The 12,931-nt window shown below is 40.7% G+C and overlaps 1 protein-coding gene across 6 annotated transcripts in view; it reads right to left on the bottom strand.

Moving 5' to 3' along the window:
- The window catches only part of shank3a (SH3 and multiple ankyrin repeat domains 3a), a 161,307-nt gene that overhangs the window by 61,323 nt on the left and 87,053 nt on the right, over positions 1-12,931 (bottom strand). For all 6 annotated transcript variants that reach the window (XM_075469684.1, XM_075469685.1, XM_075469686.1 and 3 more), the window contains exon 12: positions 4,625-4,806. In XM_075469684.1, the coding sequence (XP_075325799.1) occupies positions 4,625-4,806 (182 nt within the window). The remainder of the gene's footprint in view (positions 1-4,624; positions 4,807-12,931) is intronic.

Below are 12,931 nucleotides of genomic sequence, written 5' to 3'. Positions count from 1 at the left end.
AGAGGATATTCATATAGGAGGTTGTATGTGAGTGGGTTTTTGTGTGTACAAGTGTGTAAAGAGCTTGACCTGGTTACAGTGGCATGTGTACCTTTTCGTTACCATGGTGACCATAAGTGGCCTTTAAAGAGCTGTCAAACCGGATGATGAGATAAGATTACATCAATGACGGGGAAGGGCTGACACAAATACAGGGGTGAGTAAGGGAAATAGCACAAAGAAAGGATGCAAGAGGGTGTGGGGAGGGGCCTTTGGGACCTATTGATGGAGAGTACCAAAAGGATCATCAAGCACAACCACACACACATACACACGCACACACACACACACACCGTGATCAAATACACACATGCACAAACCAGCAGACCACAAAACCTGATAATCTCGGAAACATCCATTTCTTTTAACTGCCATCGCTGAAACAGACATATAATCAAACACACACCATTAAACCAAGTGCATGCTAGTTTTGTGGTCAGCAAGTGCTGAAAGACCACCAGATTTCATTACCTAGTACTAACGGTCTGCTTGGAGAGCTAGATGTGGATGATCCTTCTAAATGGTGGATAACAGGGCTGTTTTTCTAGACGAAGGATGTCTGGAGACATTGATTGCAGAAAACAGACTGACAATCACAAAGTGAAGGCTTGGGGTTTTTCCAAGCTCTTAAAAAGGAATAAGAAACTGGTCATATAAAAAAGTCATTTGAGACTATGAAACTAGGGCCCATCTATTCATCTCATTTTGTACATGAAAGTTATTTGTGTATGTATCGCTCTGGCAGCAGAATGGCAAACAGTGATATACAGTTATCACCCATCTGTCATACCTCTTTTAAACAAGAAAGAAAAATATTACATTTACCTTCATGTTCATCATATTCATCACTAAAGTCAGCGTTTTCTTCAGCATCCTCATTGCATGGTGAGTCAGCTAGAAGGCATTTAAATAAATTAATTCATAACTGATAAAAAAAAAGAAGTTAATTTTGTGCTGTAAATGCTACAAAAGAACAAGTAAAACACAATGCTCAAACCTAAATTCATTTCTAATCTAAGTTTCTAACACTATCCTACCACAGCATCGACTACTGTATGTTATTGCCACAGTATGTGTCTTTCTGCTATCTCTAACAGGGAATCTCATCAAGATATACCACACAGTTTAGAATTTTAGTTGGTAATTGCACATTGCCAAAAAAAACGTTTTATGCTTTATGAAAACACTCTCTTCCCCAAATGAGATTTTCAATTTCAAAGTACTTTTTAGTTGCAAAACAATTAAAACTAAACTCCTTACGTTCATTACATTTAGTATCTTATTCCACACTCTTTGAAATTTATATCTTGCAATGAGCAAAACCAACTAATATTCACAATACTAAATCTATCCTTCTAGGATGGATGTATTTGTTTAATGACATGTTTCAGAATGAGCAAGGTCAGCTGTGGATTTAAGTGAAACAAAATGCTACAAAGGTTACTGCAACAAAGATTTACTGTTTACCGTCTGAGTCCAGATAGCCATCTGCTACTACAAGGGAAGGTGTAAAAACAAGAAATAATTTTTGGTTCTTAAGTTTAAAAATGTATTAATAGATTAAATGAACACATTTTCCTAAATAAAAATACAGTATAGCCTACTGGTGACTAAAGTACAACTCCCATTGAAAATAAGAAGGTCTTTCTTAGTGTTTCAAACACTTTTAAAGTTAAGGAAATGCTTCACGTAAAAACATGGATACTAATCCTAATCACAGACACTCACAAACAAACATATAGTCAGATTTACCCTGTCTGATCTCATCATACAGATGCTCCTCCGGTACAGCTGTTGATTAATAAGGTTGTACAGACATCAAGAGGAAGCAGAGTAGGGTAGCATAAGGGGCTGGGTGTTTAGGAGGTTGTGGTGGGAGCTAATTATCTAACTATCACTGAATCATCAAGATGTTTGGTGTCAGAAGCAGTATCATATTAAGCTTGAGGGCACAATAGTGATATTTATTTTTACTTCACGTGAATGAAAAATCTCACAAACACACACACACAAGTCTCGACCTGGGACAATTTGATGTGTGTCTGTTCCGTACAGTAACAGAACTCTATCATCATTAGCAACTCATCCATTTATAAATGCTGAAAAGATGAGGGTCATTCCCACCTAGAGAAAGAGATTTATCAAGCTGTGCCTCTCTGTGCACCGGGACGCCTGGTCAATTCATATCCCAAGACTACACATTTACAGAGTGAATGCAACAGAGTGATGGATATGATGGTCAGTGTTGCATAACAGAGCCAGATGGTTAACTTGGCCGGGCCATGATGCTGGCAGCCATGGCACTGTAAGCTTGTTTCCTGCATGGCCAACATGAGACAACGGCAAAACACTGAGTGTTGATATTAGTGTCAGGGTTATAGATTCAGTTGCACCAACAGAAAAGCTGGTAACAGCAGATCCATTCTGTAGATGGAGGCATACTAAGATACTGTTGAGTCATCACATTTCCGATTGTGTAAACATCAGTATGCAACGCCGTTTCAGACAATGCTGTAACATTCAGTTTTTCCTCAGCAAAACGTTGTTCAGCTTTTATGGCTTCTAATCTGCTTTTGTATGTCTGCTGCAAATAACATCAGCGTTTTATGGAACACTCACAATACTCCAAAAGTAGCATCAAAGAACACATAGGAGGTCTCCAAATAAATGTCTGTGAGGTCAGATGGGCTGGAGGACAAAAAAACAAAGGAAGAGACACAAATTGTTCTGTAGGTATCCAGCGGAGAGAGGTTTTATCAGTATTTCTTATGTTTTCATATGCAGTTTGGAAAGAAAAAAAAGGAAACGGATCATAATTAGCTATTTCCCGTATTTCCGTCAATGTTCAGTCATGTTGGTGCTGACAACTACAATTTCTAAATTGAGTGCAAAACTAGAACAAAATCTTTCCAACTATTAATCAAAAAGATTCTTTGAAAGCTTGCTGCAACTCAACACCATAAAGTGGCTGGCATTGAACAACCTTTTTTTTCCCCATCAGTGTTGAAAAACACAAAATGGTGAGATGACCAAAAGAAGTGGATAACAGAGCAGCAGAAGAATGTCAACGTCTTTGATAAACCTTTCAGTTTTATCCTTGTTCAGGATGAATATATGTATGGAGGACGATCAAAAATAAAAAACCTTCGATCCATGAGGAGGTTTTGTGATGGTATTAGTCAATTTTGGGTCATCAACTATTTCCCAAAGGCGGGGCCATCTTCCAGGACGATAACCCTGGTGAGTAACTGTCTTAAATGATTAAAAAGTGTCCAAATAAGCATGTGTGAACACTTAGACTGGCGATAACTTACGATAAGTGAACATCTCTGGTGTGAAATGGAGCAGAAAGAAAGTAACAGCCTTCCCCATCATCATCTCTGAAAGATCTGGAACATTTTCTGTTTGATCAATGGATTAAAACTTCCATGGCCAATGTACAAAAATTGCATGTCTCTATTCCTCAACGTATTAAAGCAATTACTGTGACCAAAAAACAGGGCCAAGTCCATATTAAATTTCACAGTCTACAACCTCTGTAAATGTGTGTGTGTGTGTGTGTGTGTGTTGTGGTTGTTTGTACAAATTCCAAATTCATATTCCAAACTGACCCATAATCTGTACTTCCTGTCCCTCTGCAGATCTGAAAGGAACAGAAGAGGTCTCAGCATGAGTGCAATCCCTCTCTATCTGACTATTCTACGGATACGAGGGAACTGTTTCCATTAAGCTAATGTCGGTTTGATCCTTGGTGATGCATGTGAAGTGGCAGGATGCAGGGTGTGGAGCCAATGTGGAACTGGGTGTCTGTGGACAGGTGATAAGAGGTAAGAGGACGGAGAAAAGCTGCTGCATTTTCAGGGAGGAAGCACTCTCAGAAAGAAGGAAGAACATATTACATGTATGCATAACAACCACCAAAAGCACAGGGGACCTGTTTGAATTTGCAAGTCCTTTCCTTGCAATAATCAAAGATTTGTAGTGAGAGCATGCCCATCTCTCAACTGGATTCAAACAGGGCTGAGAACTAATCATTAAACTGTAGGGATAAGGTTGAGGTGAGTGGGAGAGCTACAAAGTGAGAGGAATATTATGGAGTTTACCTTCTACGTCATTACAGTCATAGTCTTGAGTGAAGCATGGATGGAGACAAAAGCATACACACAAACAAATGAAAGCAAAGCCACTGCAAACAGCTGAAAAAGCACATTTAAAAAGTCAATGAAATGATAATTCACAATGTCAAGCTCAAACACCAGTGAAATGACCTCCAGGCAGAGAGACTGCATAACTGCTTTGCAGGCAACAACGTAGTGAAGTAATAGTATGTTTTGGTATCTAAAAAACATATGAAAACTTAGGAAAGTTTGTTTTTGTAGCCAACCCTACTCATAAGAGCCACATGTTGTCACGGACTTCCCAGGAGATGCTAAACACTTGTACGGATGATGGACAGTCTCTGTCATGCTATGACATACAGGGTATGAACAGCAGCAATATAAAGTGTTGATAGTTGCAGTAGTAGGTGAAATGAGGCAAATATATAGATACGAAAAAAAAATCTTTTTTATAGTGGATAACCTACCTTTGACCCGTTCTCCACGGTTTAGTTGGATCTCTCCGTCGCCCTGTGGTGAGTATGGTTTGACCACAATGAAGGTACGTCCTGGGACAGCACTGTAGAGTTTTCTTTTGGGCCCACGGGGGCCTGTCAATGCTGGAGGGGTGTGATGAGGTGGGCTGGGGTCTCGCTGCACTGAGCCGGGGCTGTAAACAAACACATAAGTTACTGTGGTGATTCCTGGGAGCTGGTAACTGAAGCCCGTGGTCACCGACATGGTCGTCAGTGGGACAGCAACCTGGTGACACCCCCTGGTTGTTATGGTAGCCAGAGAGGGATTCATAGGCAAGCCCGAGTACCTGCCAATCAACAGTCAGTGTTCCACAGGGGTGTCATGAGAGGAGAGTATACTCTCGACCACTTTCTTCCTCTCCTCTTCCTCTTATTGTAACCCCTGTTCCTTCCTTAATAGCAAAGGCAGTATCCTTCTTCCTCTCTTTTACCCTATCCTTCTATTTCTCCCCTGTCCCTTGCATCCTAATCGAGGTAGGAGAGGAAATATGTATCGGTAAGAAGATCAGCACTATTTCCTTGTCTGTATGGGTCCGTCAGAGAGCCCCCTTCAGTTAAACACATCCTGAGTTTGGGCTCCAGCATAAGTCCCCTCCAGAAATAGACAAAAATCCACTATACATCTCCTGTTCCAGATGCTCCCAGGCTGGGCTACAGATCTTGCCTTGTCCTTGGGTCCTGGTTCTCCTGCTGTGGAGGAGAGAGGTTAGGTCTGCTCCCCAACTCCTGCTCCCTCTCCCGGGAGTCCCACCGCGTCTGCCTCTCCTCTCCCCTCCACCCCTCACACATACACTCACACACACTCTGGCAACGTTGCTGCTGCTGCGCTCTGTGGCTCCCCTCCCCTTTGACGGCTCGCTCACACACCACAAGCCCTCTATGTGCATTCTAGCTGTGCACACAGGCACAAACACGGACAGCCCCCTCCACTCCTGCTAACATCGCACCTTCACTAGCATGGCATACGCCACCACCAGCATGTCGCTAACACATCGCTGACACACACATACACACTAGTCCCAGAGCACGATTGATCTCCTTCTGCTTGTCTGCCTGAGAGCGTGCATGCGCCATGGCTCCCTAAGGCAGGCTGAGTGAGTATATGTGTGTTTGTGTGTGCGTTTGTGTGCAGTGAGGTGCGCGGTAGGGTTGGTGAGGGGGTCTTGAATGCCTTGAATCCCCTCCTTCTCTTATTCCTCTCCTTCTTCACATTTCTTTACACTGCATCTTCATTCTCTCTCTCTCGCGCGATTGAATTCTAATACAGCAGCAGCAGAGCTCCGCCTAGTTTTCATTCATCACCTCTGTGCTGTGTGAGTTGCATTCAGCATCATTCTGCCGCTTGCATTGTCCAAGCTCTCTGTCAAGCAGCTTTAAAACCTACATCAAAAACATATGTAACACTTGTATATCAATCACATATACACCCAAGAGAAGAAACTGTTTATGTTTGTATTACCTGATTGTTACTTGCATGTGTGTTGTTCATTCACTGTAACAAGTGACTCGATTATACCATGAAATAAGACATTCAAACTATCTGCTGACAGTGCTGTATCTCTACTTGACTGTCTTGCCATGTATGAGTCACTTAATAGCCTTAATTATTTTATTCACCCAGTTCAAGCCTTCTATGTTATTTACCTTTCTTTTCTCAATACTTCTGTCTACTTTTTCCTGATTTCAAGCCTTATTTGTCTTCTTCTCTCCCCAAATCTCTATTTGCTTTTCTTGCTCTCCTCATCTCTTCAAGCTCTCTTCCCCATACCTCCCTATCGAAACAATGCCTTGCTGACGGCTTTCCAATTACCATAGGGGCTGAGGGGCTGGGATAGCTCCCGCATGTTAATGTCTGAGCCCCAGCACAGAACTGATGGAGAAGCAAGAAGATTAGGGTACGCTAACTGGCCACTTCATGCGTCACAAATTTGCTAGTTCCAGGTTGGGCGTTCGTTTATGCATAGGTTCAACACGGGATGATCATGATTGCACATGAAATTGTTGCCAACTTCCAGAAGAACCTTTTTTCATTCCATCATATCCTCAAGTTACTCTATTGCATTGAGGTCTGGTGGCTGAGGACATCTGAGCACAGTGAACTCATGGTCGTGTTGTGACTTTGTGAAAAGGCGTGTTATTCATTTTCAAAACAGGAGGTGGGGCTACATATTGGCAACCACGGGTCCGTTTCACGTAGCAGGTTCAACCAACTCTGAGTCTATTCCTGATCTCTGAGTTGATCTACTCTGAGATAGAAAACCCTGAGTTTTCGGTTCCACAAATGCTGATTTGAGTGAGGTTAATCAACTCTGAGTAAGTTCACCTTGAGTTTAGCGCGTGCACCACAACTTTAAAAAGCCAGCATCAATGGAGCCCCGATTCGACGAGTCCCCTTGGCAACGGGGAAGAGGAGGGGCTACGTTTTTCACCAACCTCGAATTGGAAATCTTAATGCGCTCATACGGCGAGTTTCAATACGTTTTTAGAAATAAGTGCAACACCGCTGCAGCAGCAAAAGTGTAAGTTTAAATGTAGTCCTTTGCAATCACAATAATATTACAGGGAAACTGCTTGAATGGTAGCCCATTCATAAACATAGGTGAAATCCCGCAGGGGAGAAGCGCACAATGGCAGCAGTTTAAGATGAAATATAAAAACATTGTTCAAACAGGTGAGACCTCGGCATGGAGGTTCCTCATTTTGATCATGTTTTACACTGTAAAGTAAATATTAAGTGGCTATTTGACTGTGCAGTTATTTTATTCCCAACATAATGCTGTTTTCACACACATAAACTATGTCTTCTCATCTATATCATCCATCCATACATTATCTATACACCGCTGAATCCGTCAGTCGGGTCGCGGGGGGGCTGGAGCCTATCCCAGCGGTCAATGGGGAAGAGGCGGGGTACACCCTGGACAGGCCGCCAGTCCATCACAGGGCCACATAGAGACAAACGAGACAAACAACCATGCACACTCACAGTCACTCCGAAGGACAATTTAGAGTCATCATCTATATCATGTTCTGTTAAATAATTAAGCCTATTTAAACTAACACAGACTTCTACTCAGCCAACAGAAAGAAGGCAGATGCCCGTAAAACGGGTGGTGCCCAGCACCGCCACCTCTAACGGGAGGGCAGTGGCTGAGGGAATCCCCGGAGGGAATCCACCCCCAAGACACAAGTGCCTTTATAAAATATAATAGGCCTATGTCTTTTTTAAGCCTATTCATACAAATATTTATTTGTCTTTTATGTCTTTTTTTTCTTTTGTCCCAACACATTCTGATGGTGCTGCTCAAAAAGATAATTGTCTGTAAATGCAAAAATCTATGCGCGGTCTGATAACCATCTCTGACGAATATTTATTTCTCTGCGCAATAATGCTGCGCCTTCATCCACGGGATCGTTGTCAAAAGGACATGTTTGTGAAAAAAGTTGCCTCCTACTGTGCCTAAAGGACTTCTAGAAGTAGAAGAACTCGCTCTGCTGACTGAATGAATGAGGAAATCAAATGGCGTGTGTGGCTGAAAGAGGGCGGAGACAAAAAGAAACTCAAGGTTTCTTGAATAAAACCTGGTCCCGACCAGGTTAGGTTCAGAGAGTCTGTTACTCCGGTAACTGATCGTGAGGTTAAGTTACCTCTCTTTGTGAAACAGGCTAGAGTTACCCCTCTTTCTCGGGGTTGAGTTACCTCCCTTTGTGAAACGGAAAACTCAGGGTTTCCCTCATTTCAGGGTTAACCTACTCAGAGTTTTCACTAAACCTGCTACGTGAAACGGACCTCACAACTCTCCAGTAAACTGTGGAGTTGAAAGTTTAACCTAAAGTCCTTTTACACATCCAGTTTGGAAATTGGATGGATCCATCTAAATGTCACAGCAGCAATCAAGAATGATCACATCAGCCAACATTTTCCTGACCCTCCATTGCCAAATTTTGATGAGCTAGTGCACACAACAGCGGTTGTGCCCTGTATATTCTTCTATTACAGTAGCCAGATTGTTTACAGGTTCAAGATGTTCTTCAGCACACCTTGGTTGTCTTGTAATATGGTTATTTCTTATTTTCATCTTTCTAACAACCTAAGCCAGTGTGGTCATTCCTCTCAGACATCTTCAATCAAGGCATTCTTGCCCAGAGAGCAATTGCTCATCAGCAGGCTGTAACATGCAAAACAGCCTGCCAGGCACAAATAACTATGTTAAAAGAAACTTGAGTTTCTGTCACATGATACAATAATTGGATGTTTGATAAGTTGAAGTTAGTAAATTGTAACTAATAATGGGGACAGCGGGTGAATTTCAAATCTTTTTAAGGATTCAGTCCCTTAAAACCAATGAAAGCAATGAGCAGACAAGTCATAGTGACCAGGGAGCTTCAGAAAACCATTATAATTTTTCTAACTATCTCGTAGTGTCCTTGTTTTTGTCCAGGGTTGTACATGTTTTTTTAAAAGGTTTTACGCTTATTCTTTGTTGCTGTTTAACAGTTATAATTTAATATTGGATGTAAAATAGTGTTTGACCTACATTAAATCTGTTTTTATCTCAACTGGATAGTCATTTTTTGTCCTAAGTATGAAAGAAAATGCTTTTAAACATGCATCTCAGCTAATTTAAATGATCATATGATTATCAATTCCTATATGCAGGCTGGTGCTACTTTGTGTTTTGTTTCTCTATATCTTTTGCCTTTCCTTTCGGTGCACCTCATTAAGAGTGGCTTCAAAAGGATGTTGGATCCATCACAGGCATATACAAGAACACACATACACACAAAGTTGTAATTCAGTCTATAACAAAAAGCTCCGATGTTTCCTAGGACACCAGCCCTGCCTCTGTAACGATGGCAACGGTCAATAAAAGAAAAGAAACAGCCACCAAATACAATGAGAAATAATATAAACCTGGATCTCCACACCAGTTTTAAAAATGATTTGCCTCAATAAGAACAAAAAAAAAAAGCATCCCAAAAACTCTCTTTCTCATCTCACATATTCAGGCAGTTTCACTGAAAAAAAAGAAAAGAAAAACTGCAGCTACTGAGTAAGCTAGCAGTAAGTCATTTTTAACAAAGATCATAGTGATCTTGATGCAAAGGAATATGTGAAATGTGATCTAATTAACAGTGATGTGAGGGGAGGGGGGTCAACCTTTGCAATGAAATGGTATGACCCTGAAAGGTATCTCTAAAACACATTTCTTCCAACTATTAGATCATTAAATACAATGAAAGAGCCCACTGAAATACATTTGAACAGCTTGATAATGACTCTAAATGCCTGTTTTTTTTTTAAATTATTGAATGCATACATACTTTTAAAAATGCACCTGCAAATGTCACTTTGCCATTTTCACAGATGTTATCAAACTAAGCTGCTTCAGTGAAGTAGTTTTTCACATGACTGCCCTGCCTTCTCAGGTAAATGGCTTTTTCCTCAAATAGCCCAGCTCTCTGAGGTGAGATGTGCTCGTTACAAACACAATCATAATCAGCAGCGCACTTTGCATCCTAATGATCATCAGTCTGTCCTTGCCTTGCTGCACATGAATGAACCTATGTTCTTTTGTTCTTCCTCACCCAATGTAGGAGTGTTTATGGCTGTTGAGGAGAAAACAGAATGTGGACTTTGCTCATTGGGTAGATTATGGAAAGGGCATCCGTTAAACAGAAAAACCGCAAAAATCGCATTTAAACTTGAGATAGGGGAGAAATTTGGCTATTTTCAAATGAGCCTTCCACAAGATCAGAAACATGCAAGATCAATGTTTATAATAGCGATGATAATAAAACTTGATATATAAACAAATACTTCAATATATGGTGTTTTAACACGGGCTGCATTCCTTTTCTGCAGCTGTACATGCTGCTTAGTTGTAGAATATGCATATAAGCAGAACTTTCTCTAAGTGGAATGTAGCCCTCATTAATCACCAGAGCTTGTCCAACTATTTGAAGTCCAAGTCCTGTGAAAAAGGTCCATAGCCCACCGGTTATTGCAGTCCAAGCAGTCTTTTGCAATACTGATATTGCACATGTTGATACAGTATTGGAATGATGTTAAATTTTAGATACATTGTGGAGCCATATTTTTAGACCTTTTAATGACCAAACTACAGTTTTCTGGCATCTGGGCGACTGGCCCAATATTTTTAGATTGTTAAAAAGCTGTCTGAAGGGGATCTAGTTGCAAGTGGCTCTAAGTGCTTTATTGGTCTCTGGCAAATTAATTTACTGAGTTCCCATAGTAGCATAAAAATATGTAACCATAGCTTTTCTCTGAGACTTGTTCAGCATTTAGCCCAAGAGAGAAACAGAGATTAACACTTCTAATCAATGCAGCGGAGATGTTGAAGTGGATTTTCATAGTAGGCTTGAATAAGTACAAGATCAGTGTTAATTTGCTTTACAACCAAAGAGAGTCATTACATATAAACTATAAGCTGATGTCATGAATTCTGGAAACCGACTTGATATGGAAAATGACTGATATATATATGTCTGGTCTCTTCTAAGGTACAAGATGAAGAACTATGATATGCAGGAAGCGCTTGTAAATTGTAAATAAGAGTAAAACACATCCAACCAGAGAAGACCATGCAGGAGACATTCATTTCAAATCTCACCTTGGCCTCCATATTAATGAAGTTGGACCAGCTATTTGTCAAACCACATCCTCAAGATTTGATGGTTTACTGTAGATGCACTATGGCCAGGTTAATCTTTAAAACTAAGACATTGGATAAAAAGCCCAAAAAAAATCAGTGTTAGATAACTGTTACTGATAAATACTGTACCCCTTTCATATGCCATCCTTTAATGTGAATTCTCCATGGTTAAAATAGAGGTAGCTCAACTCTCCTCCTCTTCGACCTCATTTCTCTTCTCTACATGTTCCCCGGCCCTCAGGTGATGGTCCAGCGCAGGGCAATACAGGGACAAATAAGACAAACAACCATGCACTCTCACACTACTGGTGATACACTTATTTCTAAAATAACAACTGCAATGGAGGTCGGCTGAAAATATGCTATTGCTTTCTCTCTGTTAAAAGTTAGACATTATTAAGACACATTAATATGTTCTGCTCAGCAACATATTATACACTCAGTCACTTTAAAGCTGTCTATCGACTGATATGGATGGACTCTTCCAAACAAATACACGTGTGCTAACGTGAACAGTTCAATATCACAAATTCTGACACAGTCACTGTGAAGACAATATTGTGATGATTAACAATAATGCTGTATTGACTAAATATCATGGTTTAAGGTCAGGTAATAAATTAGGAAAAAGGTAAATTTGTTTGGCTCTAATGAAATTATGCAGTATTATCAAAGATTTCATTTATTGTTTCATTGTAACCTTCCTGCTGAAGACAAGCCAAGCTATTAAACCCTAGCAGCACTGCACACATCTGAGGAGGAGGAAGTGATGGTGACTTCCACAGGAACTTGCTGGAGTAGCCGGGCTGTTGACCAGCCAAGCTAATTTCACACTCCCCTGGCACCTATAATGCCCCTTGAGCTACTGTTGGCATAAACAGAAGGTCGAAGAGAAACCGAGAGAGGGACGGAGTAATATTTCAGAAAAAAAGAATCAAGGACAGCATCCGTCTCACATGGGTGAAGGTCCTGGCCATGGAGGCCAGCTGCTCAATTTGGAGTTCTTATATATTCTCCTCACTTTAATACATTGGGAAAGGGTAATACACACAGGACTAAAGTCCCAGATCCCTGAGTGGAGAAGGCCATTTAGGCCAGAACATAAACACAATAAAACTACTATTCTTCATTCTCTTTTCCCTTTCGCTCACACTGAATGAACACTGTGACAGAACAAAGAGGGGCATTTCTGTAAGTGAATGCTTCCCATGTTGGTGCAGTACTAGATATTGCAGAAAAAAGAATATATGGGACAGACCATGTTAAGAAGTGTATGTGGTCTTATAATGATCAGTTTTATTGATAAAATTAATAAAGTTCAGATAATGCAGTTGTGTTTCATTTAATTGATTGCAGAACACCTAATTGACTGTGCATTATACTCCTGTGGTTTTAGTACTCTGTGATGTGTGAATGCATCTTTATGTAATAAAGCGGTTTGTAAATAGCAGATGGTAGCCTCTTAAGTCTGAAAAGTGTAACCAACTTCAGAGGTAACTGTATCATACATTCTTTACAATGACCAGCAGAGGCACCTCCTCTTGTTGTAAAAAGTCTAAAGCTGTTTACACACATGAACACC

This window comes from Odontesthes bonariensis, chromosome 7 (assembly GCF_027942865.1).
Source record: "Odontesthes bonariensis isolate fOdoBon6 chromosome 7, fOdoBon6.hap1, whole genome shotgun sequence".
Lineage (NCBI taxonomy): Eukaryota > Metazoa > Chordata > Actinopteri > Atheriniformes > Atherinopsidae > Odontesthes > Odontesthes bonariensis.
This window is presented reverse-complemented; position numbering and strand designations above follow the sequence as displayed.